At 40.9% G+C, this 14,840-nt stretch overlaps 1 protein-coding gene across 1 annotated transcript; it reads right to left on the bottom strand.

The window, feature by feature from the left end:
* Positions 1 to 13,612: 13,612 nt before the first annotated feature.
* Positions 13,613 to 14,560, bottom strand: LOC113838754 (vomeronasal type-1 receptor 4-like). Its single transcript, XM_027434295.1, has one exon. The coding sequence runs from the start codon at positions 14,558 to 14,560 to the stop codon at positions 13,613 to 13,615; it is 948 nt and encodes a 315-aa protein (XP_027290096.1).
* Positions 14,561 to 14,840: the final 280 nt, after the last annotated feature.

Genomic DNA, 14,840 nt, shown 5'->3' on the forward strand with positions numbered 1-14,840 from the left:
AGGGAGATCATTAAAAGTTTTCAGGCAGATGTGCAAAGTATCACAGCCATTATCAGCTGACGGCAGGAACTTCTCCGTTTCCCTGTTGATTTCTCCAGTGACGCATTGCTCTTTCAAAATTGCATCGCTCAACCTTTAAATCTTCATGCAATTTCTCTTGCTAAGTATCTCCAGTTTTATTACCTCATGTGTTAGAGATCCAGTAATTATACTGGTTCCTGTGTATGTCTTTCTGTTTTTTTTTTTGTTGTTGTTGTTCTTTGTTTCTTTTTCCCAAGACAAGGTTCCTTTTGTATTTTTATTTTTTGTACATTTTTAGACCAACCAGTTTCCCCTCCCTTTTTTCCTCACCTCCCACCACTGCAACCCAGCCATCCACTCCTCAGAAAGTGAAGTAATTCTCTCTCAATGAAAGTATCAGTCATGTTGGTGATACTCCATTGGTGTAATTTCTGATGTTACCAAGTGACAAAATCCCACAGAGATTCCCTTATCCTCTGACTCTCAGAATCTTTTTGTTCCTTCTTCATCAATGTTCCCTATGCCTTAGGTGCAGAACTTGGGCCTGGCCTTCACTACTCTGCATTTTGATAGGTTGTGCTTTTCTGCTTTGGTCTACATTGTTGCAAAGAGAAATTTCCTTGATGCAGGGGGAAGACTACACTTAGGAGATCTCAGCCCTACACAAAGAACTATAGGCAACTAAGAATGTCAAGAGTGGGAGAGATAGTCATCCCCAAGAAAGGGCACACCAGTTGTTTATTCAATATCAAATGGTCAACCTTCAATACATAAAAACAAGTAAAATTATACAGACTGACAATGTAGTATTTATGTATTTAGAGATACATACACAACACACACACACACACACACACACACACACACACACACACACACACACACACACGTAAGAACCATTAATGAAAAATGAGGTCTAGAATTCAACAGAGAGAAAGTAAAGGTATATATAGGATGGTTAAATGTAGGAAACACAAGGGTGAAATGCCATAGTTAAATCATAATTTAAAAAAAACACAAATAATTAAAATCTTGCTAAAGTAGGGCTACTGATATTGTTTTATTTTTATTAGTTTTTGATTAGTTCATTTTAGAAACAAGCTTGCTTCACATGTCAATCCCTTCTCCCTTTCCCTCTCCCTCTCCCCCCAAACCATGTTCATGAGTCTGGATCCGGCCCATGCTGGCCTCCCAGACAGCAGTCTAGGGTCCATGTACTCCCCCTTGTTCAGGGTGGCTGTTTGTGTGGGTTTCACCAGCCTGGTCCCGACCTCTTTGCTCTTTACTCCTCCCTCTCTGCAACTGGGTTCCAGAGTTCAGTACACTGTTTAGCAGTGGATGTCTGCCTATGCTTCCATCAGCCACTGGATGAGGGCTCTAGGATGGCATATACAGTAGTCATCAGTCTCAATTTAGGGGAAGGGCATTTAGGGTAGCCTCTCCGCCATTTCCTAGATTTTCATTGAGTCATCCTTGTGGATCTCTGGAAATCTCCCTAGTGCCTGATCTCTCCTCGGAGCTACAATGGCTCCCTCTGTTATGGTAACTCTCATCCTGCTCGCCCCCATTCTTCCCCCAGTTCAACATTTCTGCTCCTCTATTTCCTCCTCTCCCCTCCTCGTCTCCTCCTCTCATTTTGCCAGCTCCCTCTCCCCTACCTTCATTCTCCCAGTTAGTTCAGGAGGTCCCGGCCCTTCCCATTCTCCAGGGTCCATGCTTTTTACTCTTAGAGTCCTTCTTGTTTCCTCGTTTCTTTGGTGAAGAGGATTGTAGGCTGGTAATCCTTTGCTCTATGTCTAAAATTCATATATGAGTGAGTACATACCATGTTTGTCTTTTTGTGACTGGGTTATCTTGCTCAGGATGGCTTCTTCTAGTTCCATCCATTTGCCTGGGAATATCAAGATTCCATTGCTTTTTTTCTCGCTGAGTAGTACTCCATTGTATAAATGTACCACATTTTCTCTTTCCATTCTTCAGTTGTAGGACATCTAGGTTGCTTCCAGGTTCTGGTTATTACAAACAATGCTGCTATGAACATGGTTGAACATGTGTCCTTGTTGTATGAATGTGCATTATTTGGGTATATACCCAAGAGAGGAATGGCTGGATCTTGAGGTAGGCTGATTCCCATTTTTCTGTGCAACCGCCTTTCTCATTTCCAAAGTGGTCTTACAAGTTCCCACTCCCATCAGCATTGGAGGAGTGTTCCTTTTTCTCCACATCCTCTCCAGCATAGATTGTCATTGGTGCTTTTGATTTTAGCCATTCTGGCCTGTGTAAGATGGTATCTCAGAGTTGTTCTGAGTTACATTTCTCTGGTGGCCAAGGATTTTGAGCACTTTCTTAAGTGTCTTCTAGCCATTTCAGATTCCTCTGTTGAGAATTCTCTATTTAGTTCTGCACCCCACTTTTTAATTTCATTGTTTGGTGTTTTGGTGGCTAGCTTCTGGAGTTCCTTATATATTTTGGAAATCAGCCCTCTGTCAGATGTGGGATCGGTGAAGATCTTTTCCCATTCTGTGGGCCATCATTTTGTCTTACTGACTGTGTCCTTTGCCTTACAGAAGCTTCTCAGTTTCAGGAGGTCCCATTTATTAATTGCAAATCTCAATGTCTGTGCTACTGGTTTAATGTTCAGGAAGAGGTCTCCTGTGCCTATTCCTTCAAAGGTATCTCCCACTTTCTCTTCTAGAAGATTCAGTGTGGCTGGATTTATGTTGAGATCTTTGATCCATTTGGATTTAAGTTTTGTGCATGGTGACAGATATAGATCTATCTGCAATTTTCTGCGTGTCCGAATCCAATTGTACAGCACCATTTGTTGAAGATGCTATCTTTCTTCCGTTGTATAGATTTAGCATCTTTGTACAAATAAGGTGTTCATAGGTGTGTGGGTTAATATCAGGGTTTCAATTCGATTCCATTGGTCTGTCAATTTTTGTGCCAATACCAATCTGTTTTCAGAACGATGCCTGTATAATAGAGCTTGAAGTCAGGGATGGTGATGCCTCCAGAAGACCCTTTATTGTACAGAGTTGTTTTGGCTATACATGTTTTTGTTTTTCCATATAAAGTTGAGTATTGTTCTTACAAGGTCTGTGAAGAACTGTGTTGGGATTTTGCTGGGAATTGCTTTGAATCTGTAGATTACTTTTGGCAAGGGTGCCATTTTTACCATGTTAATTCTACCTATCCAAGAGCATAGGAGATCTTTCATTTTCTGGTATCTTCTTTAATTTCTTTCTTTATAGACTCAAAGTTCTTGCTGTACAGGTCTTTCACTTTTTTGGTTAGTGGTACCCCAAGATAGTTTATCTTGTGTGTGGGTATTTCGAAGGGTGTTGTTTCTCTGATTTCTTTCTCATTAGATTTATCTGTATATAGTAGTGCTAATGATTTTTTGAGTTGATTTTGTATCCTGATACTTTGCTGAAGGTGTTTATCAGCTGTAGGAGTTCCCTGGTAGAGATTTTCAGGTCACTTATGTGGACTATCATATATTATGCAAATAGTGAAAGTTTGACTTCTTCCTTTCCAATTTGTATCCCATTGATCTCCTTTTCTTGTCTTATTGCTCTAGCTAGAACTTCAAGTACAATATTGAAGAGATATGGCGAAAGTGGACAGCCTTGTCCTGTTCCTTATTTTAGAGGAATAGCTTTGAGTTTCTCTCCATTTAGTTTGATGTTGGCTGTTGTTTTGGTGTATATTGCTTTTATCATGTTTAGATATGTTCCTGTTATTCCTGTTCTCTCCAGTATCTTTATCATGAAAGGATGTTGGATTTTGTCAAAGGGTTTTCTTCATCTAGTGAGATGATCATGTGTCCTGCGCGATAGTCTCGCCGGCAAGAACCACACAGGACATTCGGATCCTTCTGCAGTAAAGCTTTAATGCGTCTTGAGAGGAGAGCATAAGCTTACCAGAGCAGAGACCCCGAGCCAAGAATCCCGTCCCCTAATAAAGGCTGGCAACCGCCGCCTGGGACGTGTCACCCTATGATTGGCTGCAGCTCATTGGAACATGACGCCACGGAATAGGCATTGATCAAGGAATGGAAAATTACCCAGCGCCTGCGCACATTAACTTTACATTCGGTGCCTGCGGATGCAGGCGCCATCTTGTAATGGAGAATGCAGGGACGGCTCCCTACAATCATGTGTTTTTTTCTGTTTCAGTTTGTTTATATGGTGGATTACATTGATGAATTTTCCTACGTTGAACCATCCTTGCATCCCTGGGTTGAAGCCTACTTGATCACAGTGGATAATTTTTCTGATGTGTTCTTGCATTCGATTCACCAATATTTTGTTGTGTATTTTTGCATCAGTGTTCATGAGGGATACTGGTATATAGTTGTCTTTTTTAGTTGTATCTTCTTGTGGCTTGGGTATTAAAGTGATTGTAGTCTCGTAAAAAGAGTTTGCAATGTCCCTCCTGCTTCTCTTGTATGGAACAGTTTGAAGAGTACTGGTATTAGCTCCTGTTTGAATTTCTGCTTGAATTCTTTAGTGAAGCCATCAGGGCCCGTTTTTTTTTTTTTTTTTTTTTTTTTTTTTTTTTTTTTTTTTTGGTTGGGAGGCTTTTGATGACTACTTCTATTTCATTAGGGGTTATAGGTCAATATAAACTGCTTATCTGTTCTTGGTTTAATTTTGGTAAGTGATGTCTTTCCAGAAAATTGTCCATTTCCTTTAGATTTTCGAATTTTGTGGAGTACAGGTTATCAAAGTATGACCTCATATTCTCTGGATTTCCTCAGTGTCTGTTGTTATATTCCCCTTTCATTTCTGATTTTGTTAATTAGCATGCTCTCTCTCTCTCTCTGCCTCATGTTTAGTTTGGATAGAGATTTGTCTATCTTGTTGTCCTTCTCAAAGAACCATCTCTTTGTATCATTGATTCTTTGTACTGTTTTCCTATTTTCTACGTAATTGATTTCAGCCCTCAGGTTGATTATTTCCTGGCGTCTACTCCTCCGTGGGGAGTTTCCTTCTTTTTGCTCTAAAGCTTTCAGTTGTCCTGTCAATTCTCTAGTATGAGTTTTCTCCAGGTTCTTCATGTGAGCACTTAGTGCTATGAACTTCCCTCTTAGCACTGGTTCCAGAGTGTCCCATTAGTTTCAGCATGTTCTGTCTACATTCTCATTAAATTCTAGGAAGTCTTTAATTTCTCTATTTTTCTTTTTATTTCTTCCTCAACCCAGGAATGGTGCATTTGGGTGTTATTAATTTTCCACGAGTATGTAGGCTTTCTGCAATTTGTATTGCTGTTGAATTCTAGCTTTAAAGCATGGTGATCTGATAAGATACAGGGGGTTATTTCACTTCTTTTTTATCTGTGGAGGTTTGCTTTGTTGCCAGCTATGTCATCGATTTTAGAGAAGGTGCCATGTGGTACAGAAGAAGGTATATTCTTTTGTGTTTGGATGGAATGTTCTATAGGTATCGGTTAAACCCATTTGGGTCATAACATCTGTCAGATGCTTTGTTTCTTTGTTAAGTTTCTGTCTGGCAGTCCTGTCTAGTGGCGTAAGGGGGGGGTGTTGAAGTATCCTACTGTAAGTGTGTTTAGTTTTATGGGTGGTTTGAGCTTTAGTAATATTTCGTTTACAAATGTGGGTGCCTTCATATTTGGGGCATAGATGTTCAGGATTGAGACTTCATCTTGATGGACTTTTCCTGTGATGAGTCTGAAATTCCCTTCTTCATCTCCTTTGATTGATTATAGTTTGAAGTCTAATTTGTTAGATATTAGGATTGCTAAACCAGCTTGTTTCTTGAGCCCATTTGATTGGAAAATCTTTTTCCATCCTTTTACTCTAGGTAACGCCTATCTTTGAAGTTAGGTGTGTTTCTTGTAAACAGCAGAAGGATGGATTCTGTCTTTGTATCCATTCTGTTCGCCTATATCTTTTTATGCGTAAGTTAAGACCATTGACATTTAGGGATATTAATGTTCATTGTTTGTTGGTTTTTGTTTGTTTTGGATTTATTGGTGGTGGTGTCATTGCATGTGGATTTTGCCCTCCTGATTCTTTTTGTGTTTGGTAAAATTAGATTATCTATTGCCTGTGTTTTTGTGAGTGTAGATATGTTCGTTGGGTTGGAGTTTTCCTTCACAAACCTTCTGTAGTGCTGGATTTGTGGACATGTATTGTTTAAATATGTTTTTGTCATGGAATATCTTGTTTTCTCCATTTATAGTGATTGAAAGTTTTGCTGGATATAGTAGTCTGGGTTGAAATCCATGTTCCCTTGCATGTAGGAAATCTATCCAAGACCTTCTGGCTTTCAGAGTTTCCATTGAGAAGTCAGGTGTGATTCTGATTGGTTTGCCTTTATATGCTACTTGGCCTTTTTCCTTTGCTGCTCTTAATATTTTCTCTTTATTCTGTAGATTTGGTGTTTTGGTTATTATGTGTCAGGGGAGTTTTTTTGGGGTCCAGTCTGTTTTGTGTTCTGTAAGCTTCTTGTACTTTCCCAGGCCTATCCTTCTGTAGGTTGAGAAACTTTTTTTTAAATATGTTTTCTGTACCTTTGAGCAGTGTTTCTTCACCTTCTTCTATACCTATTAATCTTAGATTTGGCCTTTTACAGTGTCCCATATTTCCTGGATATTTTGTGTTAGGGATTTTTTGGACTTGAGGTTTTCTTTGGTCGATGAATGAATATCCTCTAGTGAGTCTTCAATAACTGAGATTCTCCCTTCCATCTCTTGAATTCTATTAGTTATACTCACATCTTTAGTTCCTGATTGTTTATCCAGCCTTTCCATTTCCAGCATCGCCTCATTCTGTGTTTTCTTTATAATGTCTATTTCAGCTTTCTGCTTTGAACTGTTTCAAGAGCTTCCTTCAATTGTTTGGTTTTTTTTCTTGGGTTTCTTTAGATTCTTTAAGAGATTTGTTTATTTCTTGAATTTTTTTGGTTTGTCTTTTCCTCCATTTCATATAATTTTTTGCTTGCTTTTTCTTGTATTTCCTTAAGGAATTTTCTTGTTTCCTCTTTAAAGGTCTCTATCATCTTTCTGAGATGATTTTTGAGGTCCATCTCTTCTTCATGCTCTGTGTTGGGCTTTTCAGATCTTGCTGGTGTGGAGTCCTTATATTCTGGTGGTGTCATATTGGTCTTTCTGTTGTTGAGTGAAATATTATTCTGTCTTCTTCCCATATCTTCTTTTAGTGGGTGCAGGTGGGGTCTCTCTATATCCTCTTGTGATCCAGTGGTGTGTGGGGGCATGGAATTCAATGTCCACAATTCTGGATGGTCTTGCCACTCCTGGTAGTCTCCTCACTCCTTTTGGATTGGTTGGCTTAATGGGTTTCCTTTCATGCCCCTGGTCTATTTGCATTCATTGGTCCTGTGTCTGCCCTTACCACATCTTCCTCACAATCCAGAAGGCAGTGGCTTTCCATATGAGGCATTGTTAGAATTCGTTTGTCTACAATTTCTCTTAGTATGTCCCATTTTACCACAGTTGAAACATCCAAGTTCCTGGCACCTTCGTGGTCTCGAGGGGAAGGCTCTTCCTACCCAAGGTTCTGGTTCATAGTAGTAGTAAACTGTAGCTTCTTGGTACCTATGTTGACCTCTGTAAGGTGCTTCTCCTTCCCAAGCCCTTGCATCCTTACCTCTAGAACTTTTAATTTCCTGTTGCCTTTTTATCCCTTTTGAAATGGCTTCTCCTACCCAAGCTCCAGTGTCTTGCACATGATAGTCAATGTTGGCTGCATACAAAACCCATTCTTCTAGTGGTGCTGATGTGATCTTTCAGGCAAAAGTATTTTTTTGCATATTGGGTTTGCATTTTCATAAGCTATTGCATATATAATTGATTGTCTTGTGTCTGGATCTGTTACCTGTAATTCTACTGCCCTAGTTAAACTTTGTAAGAAGTCCTGGAACTGTTCTGTAGGTCCTTGTTTTATTCTGGTATAAGCTTCTAGGCATTCTCCTGGCTCACTAACCTTATCCCAGGCTGCTTTCCTGCATAGGGACAGTATATCGTCATCATATTCAGCCAGAGCCTGTGGGTCAGCATAAATACCCTCACCAAGAATCTTATCTAGAGGGGCTTCAAAACATTCCTTTATGCCCTGATGCTCAAGGAGATTTGCCCCTTCCCTTACAAATGCCTTCCACTGGAATTGCCATGAATTGTCAAGTACAGCTGCTGCCAATCGTTCCCAATCTGTCGGTGTCACCCTGTTAAAGGTTGCCCATGAATGTAATAGCTGTTTTACATATGGGCTATGGGGGCCATATGAGACAATTGATTCTTTCATATTCTTAAGATCCTTCAGCTGTATAGGTTGCCATCCATAAGCCATCTGTCCATGAGGGTGTTTCTTAGAAGCTGCCTTTTCTACCTTGGTAGCTGGGTAGACTAATGGTGTACAAGTACCAACCTTAGAGGAATAGTCATGATACCTGGGTGGAGTAGGTGCCTCTGATTGGAGTGATTCTGCCTCTGAGGCATCCCAATGATCTTTAAGCCTAGTAATGATATCCTCATGAAAAGTTTCAATTTCCTTAATCATAAAAGATTCCAAGCATGTTAGTGAATCTGTAAATTGCTCTAACTGCTCTTCTACACGTTTTTCTAGGTCTTTAATGCGATCATCCTTAGGCAGCATCTGGATGGCATGGAAACTGCCTTCTAGGTATTGGAGTCTAGATTCGAGGTCATGATTTGCTGATTTTGAGTCCTCAGCAATCGACCGTATGGACCTATGTAATCTGTCAGCCCTGTATTGTAAATTATCTTCCAAACATTCAAATCTAGACTCAAATTTGTGATCTGCTACCTTGGATGCTTCAATAATTGATTGAATGGCATTGTCCAGTTTTTCAACCCTATCCTGGGTATTTTGCACCTTTGCATCTAGTTTCTGGACAACATTGCCTATCTGATTTTCTAGCTGGCTACAGATATTCTTTAGCTCGTCATGGTCTTCTGACATCCTAGCCTCTAAGGCCTCAGACATGCAGGATCTCTCTGTGTTTATCTTATCATAAATACATTGCATCTCATCTTGGGTAACAGACAGCTCTGTCTTTAGTGTATTGGACACAAAGCCAAGCTTATCATCCAATTTCTGTTCCACTTGCTGCGCAATTGTGGTCTGACCTAATCTGTTCTCCAAAACCTCATTTTGTAAAGCTGTTATTTCCTGCAAGCAGGTGGTGAGGTTATCTCTGTCCCTGTTCCTGAGCTCTCTGGCTAGTAATATTATTTGTATCAGCAGGCTAACTGCCATTATGGCATATAGGCCATTAATTGGCAAATTAGCCTCTTCCTCAAATATTGAATTCATGTAATAAGCAAAAATATTACCAATTTTAGCAAATGATAAATATTCCGCCATAATTTTACCTGATTTCTACTCCAGATGCAGTAACTATCTTTGACCAGCAGGAGGCACAGGCGTTCAGTTAGTCCACTGCATTTGGCAGTGGTCGGGGCAGCAGTGGGGAGAGGTCACAAAGCGGCTGTGCTTATCTAGAGGGTATACGGCCTTGTGGCTGCAACCACTGAAAAAGATGCGGCTTTCTCGCAGCAGCAACCAGGGGAAGCCTCTGCTGAAAACCGAGGCCTACTCAACTCTAGGCAGCTAGAAACTGTCCCCAAGCTGGGTGGATGGTTCTGAGCAGCTCAGCTGCAGCGGCTTGGTTGGGAGCACCTGTGGAGAGAGGGTGTTTTCCCGGCCTGGGCCGCAGGCCAGTGGAACCCACAGTCTGTCCCAAATGGGGTGTAGGTTTCCAATATCCCACTCCTGATAACCAGATAAAGTGGTAAATCACCACTAAGGAGCCAAGTAGAAATGTAAGGGTATTTAATAGGGAAAAGTCTTACTTACAGAGCAACCTAGCCAGCCGGCAAGCAGCAGTCTTTACAGCAAGAAGCAAAGTGAAACTGAATGTGCACAGCCAACTGACGCTCTCTTCTACCTCACTCTGACCACACTCTCGTAGGGGTGGTCAGGCAGATCTGTAGACAGCCCCTAAGCAGGCGTGGCTACAGGTTCCACTACACTCACTCCTAGATGAAGATATACAGATACAGATATCTCTATCGGCTCTCCATCTATCCACATCTATGTAAAAGTAAATATAGCTATATGTCATTATGTAGAGATAATGGCTTCTGAGAGAAGAAGAATCAGCCTTTTTAAGGGATAAAGTCCCTGATAGTTTCTCCAGTCCCATCCTGTCAGCCTTAAAAAAAAAAAAACATAGACATACAAGCAACACTAACTGGACTCAGCTGCTTACAAATAAATATAATATGTAATATGAATGTGTACATGTATGCATATAACAGTAACAATTATAGAAGAAGAGGCCATGACTTTGAGAAAGAATAGAGGGATTGGAGAAGTGGCATGGCCAGAGGGGGAGGGAGGAATGGTGCAAATATATTAGTAGGATTTTCATGGCAGACACTCCACCCCAATTCAACTTTGAAAATGTAATGTTCTGTTTAGTTATCGGCTGTCGGAGCTGACCTTAAACTGGGTTATGTCAAGAAACATCTATTCACTATACATAGAGAAGGCTATAACAGAGCAAAGGATTCTAGGCAAGCACTGATTATTGAAAACGTTTTATTTGAAATTACTTGTTTTATTTGGATACATGACAAAAGTATGGTTTTCCAAACCACGTAAGACAAATGCAGGTACTCTTTCCTCTTTGTTTTTAGCTTTAAACCCTCAGACCAAATGGAGACGTTCACAGAAAACCACCACGGGTCACAATGCGGATATCATCAGATAGCGGGGAGTCCAGCTCCAATGGCTCCATCTACATCACAGATCCTGATTAGGGAACAAGTCAGAAGAGGGGGTGGAAACTAATGTCAGATACATGATGCCAGCAAGTCTTCTGTGAAAGACTCTATTCTAGAAACGTCTATATAATCAAGACTGGAAAAATGTCAACACCCATGGCCATCTTAATCTGGAATGGGGTAAATTCCATGGGCTCCATAGATAAAGAATTCGAGGCAAGTAGTGACCTCTGGGAGAAGGAGAATTAGTCTCTCCCAGCGATGAACCCCTTATTGGTTGTCCAACAGAATGGTCAGCACTGAACTGATATGTCAACAACAGAAACAGACCTTGAACATTGTATCTATATCTTTTGGTGCATATACACCTGTACAAATGCACACATATTTGTATGTAACAATAATAATAAAAAAGTGGCTGTCAACCTGAGATTGTGTGTGGGACAGTAGAGGGAGGGGCTCAAGAAAGGTAGTTGGGAGGGGCTGGAGGGAGGAAAAGGAGGTGAGAAAGGGATGTCATTCTATTTCAATTAAAAATCAGTTGAACTAGAAATCATGAAGGACTCTAAGGGTTAAATAGACCCCAGGAATGGGAAGTGGCATGAACTCTGGAGCTAATTGAGAGCATGAGGGTAGGGGAGTGGGTGCTGCCACAATAAGAGCACAAGAAGAAGAGTAGAGGAGAAGAAATGGAGGAGCAGAGATATTGAGTTGGGGAAGAATAGAGGAGAGAGGGCAGGATGAGAGATACCATATCAGAGGGAGCCACTATAGGTCTGAGAAGAGATCTGGAACTAGGGAGAGCTCCAGAGATCTACAAGGATGACACGATCTGACAGTCCCGGCAGTGGAGGAGAGGATAGCCTAGAAGCCCTTCCCCTAGAATAAGATTGATGACTACTCTCTGTGCTGTCCTAGAGTCCTTATCCAGTGGCTGAAGGAAGCAGAGACAGACATCCACAGAAATACACTGAGCTGAAATCTGGAATCTATTTGAAGAGAGGGAGGAATGAAGAATGAAGGGGTCCGTACCAGGTTGGAGAAACCCACAGAAACAGTTGGCCTGAAAAAGGGAAAGGATATCGACCCCAGACAGTCTTTGGGAGGCCAGTACAAGACTGATCCAGCCCCCTGATCATGGATGCCTGTGGGGAGGCCCCTGCGCTCTGGGAGCCTCTGGAGGTGGACTGGCGTTTTTCCCTTGTGTTGGGGGGGGGACTTTGAGAGCCCATCCCACTTGAAGGGATGTGCTCTGTCTCTGGACACATGGGGAGGGGCCTAGGCCCAGCACAGGAAGATTTGGTGGACTTTGTGGAGCCCTACCCTGCCTGGGGAGTGGTGGGTGAATGGGGTGGGGGGTAGGTTGGAGGTGGGGGAGAAGGAATGGGGGTGACGGGAGGGAGAGGGCGAGGGAGAGGGAGAGGGGATTTACATGTGAAACAAGCCTGTCCCCTAACTTGAATTAATAATAATAATAATAATAATAATAATAATAATAATAATAATAAATCAGTCAGTTGGTGATACTCTATTGGTGCAACTTCTGATACTACCAGGTGACACAATCCCAAAGTGGATTCCCTCATCTGCTGGCTTTTAAAATCCTTTTGTCTCCCTTTCATCAATGTTCCCTGAGCCTAAGGTGCAGAAGTGGGGACTGCGATTCACTCACTACTCTGCATTTTGATGGGTTGTGCTTTTCTGCAATGGTATCTATAGGTACAAAGAGAAATTTCCTAGATTCAGGATGATGACTCACTTAGCAGATCTCAGCCCTACACAAAGAACTATAGGCAACTAAGGGATGTCAAGAGTGGGAGAGATAGTCATCCCCAGAAAAGGGCATACCAATTGCTTGTTCAGTATCAAATGGTCAACCCCCAATACATAAATAGGAGTAACATTATACAGACCTATCAGGTAGTGTTTATGAATTTAGGGATAGGAACACAAACACACACACACACACCTATACATGCACACACACACACATGCACATACACACACTAACACACACACACACACACACACACACACACACACACACACACACACACACACACACACACACACACACACAGGCACATACACACACACACACACACACACACACACACACACACACACACGAACAATTAATGACAAAAGGGGACATGAATTTGACAGAGAGAAAGGAGAGTTTTATACATAAGGATTTGAGGGTGGAACCCTAAGGGGAAAATTGTGTATTAATATCATAATTTCAATAAAGGAAATAATTAAAGCATACTAAAATAATAAAAATATGACTGTCTCAAATACAGCTATGGTACAAGGACATCCCTTAAATTCCTGTCAGTTATACAACAAAAGAGTCTCCCCTATAGTAGTATTTGAGGTCGGTAATAGCTAATGTAGGATATGTTATTTGTTCAATGGTTAAAAGACATTCCTTAGGACAGAACACTCACCCCAAACAATCATAACACAAGCTCCAATAGGCATTTAAAATTTTTGATTAGAATTATATTAATAGAGAAAAATCGAGAAGTAGAAAATTGTTCAAAATACCTAAAATATATTCACTTGGGCAAAGTGTCATAATTTGAGTGGATAACAAATGTTAAAGTTATTAAAATTATGTACACAGGGTGACATTCCAGAAAAATGTTAACTAAATGAATTTTAATGTATTACAGAATGTCTGAAGTATAACCAAGGCCATATCAGGTATTCAAGGTCCACATTCAATTATTTTTATCCCACGTAAATCATTAAGACAGTTTTCCAATGATGGGAAAGTGTGGGTTTCAGCTCAGACACAGAGTACACTTTGAAAGCAGGCCACCTTCCTTACACAAAAGGAAGAAGTGAGTTGCCAAACAAGTTTATTATTCTTCATTAGTAAAAAAGGGCAGATGGTTAGGTAGCATGTTGCCAAAATGGCATTAATTCCCTCCCAGTTTGGAATTTTTGCTTGTACATAAAAACCAGAAAGGGTGATGAAATTGTTCAACCAATAAAAGAACACAAAACAGATTACCAGCAACAAGATGCTATGAGTGGCTCTGCGTTCAGGAGATGGCTGGTTGGAGAGGCTTGTGCTGTGGAGATGCTGGACTCTCTTGCGGTGTCTGTAGAGGACAGTTACCATGTACAGGCTGGTCCACATCATGAGGGCCACATAGAAGAGATCACGAATGAATATGATACTCAAAAATGACCCTGAATTTTGGTTCCCAAAGTGCTTGTTTTGACAGTAAGGGTCCACATATCCATAGCCAAAGTGAGTAGAATGGGTTTTGGCTATTACCAATGGAATCATATATGTATAAATGAGCAGGTTAATGAGCCAGGAGCAAAGTAAGGATGATAAAGTCAACTTGGAGAGTTTAGGCTTAAGCCACGCCCACCTAGAATTACTGGGAGTGATGGTGATGACTTGAAATGTGCTCAGAATAGAGGTGGTACTGATGGACATACCCCGTGTGACTCTGAATATAAATAACACTGCCCTACAGCCAGCATCATCCAGAAAGTTGGTTACTCCAAATAATGAAATGATATGGGATATCAATGTGAATATGACCATCAGCACATTAACTATTGTCAGATGCATGGAAACGGAATCAATCAACTTCTTAAAATGAGGCTTAAAGAAGAAAGTATATATGTACAAAATGAACAGTAATGAGTTCCCTGTGACACCAACACATAACTGAGATATCAGACAGACCCCCAAGATGGTATTACTTGGAAGCATGATCATGTGAGTCTGGTTTGTTAGGCCAGGAGTGAGGGAAAAAAGGACTGCATTATAAAACTATTTTTCAAATGACATTTGTGGGAAAATATAATGGTTGACAGCTCAGGAGCAGCACTGGTAAGTGAGAAATGTCCAATTCCTTTCTATTCTTTTTTGTTGTTTTGGACAGGGCTCCTTTGTGAATCACTTGCTGTTCTGGAACTTGCTCTGTAAACCAGGTGGTCTCTAATCCACAGAGATCCACCTATCTCTGCCTCCTATGTGGTGCTGGGATTAG

Source organism: Cricetulus griseus, chromosome 9, assembly GCF_003668045.3.
Source record: "Cricetulus griseus strain 17A/GY chromosome 9, alternate assembly CriGri-PICRH-1.0, whole genome shotgun sequence".
Taxonomy (NCBI): Eukaryota; Metazoa; Chordata; class Mammalia; order Rodentia; family Cricetidae; genus Cricetulus; species Cricetulus griseus.

Coding starts and splice junctions, on each gene's coding strand:
- LOC113838754 (XM_027434295.1), bottom strand. CDS start 14,560: ATGCTTCCAAGTAATACCATCTTGGGGGTCTGTCTGATATCTCAGTTA.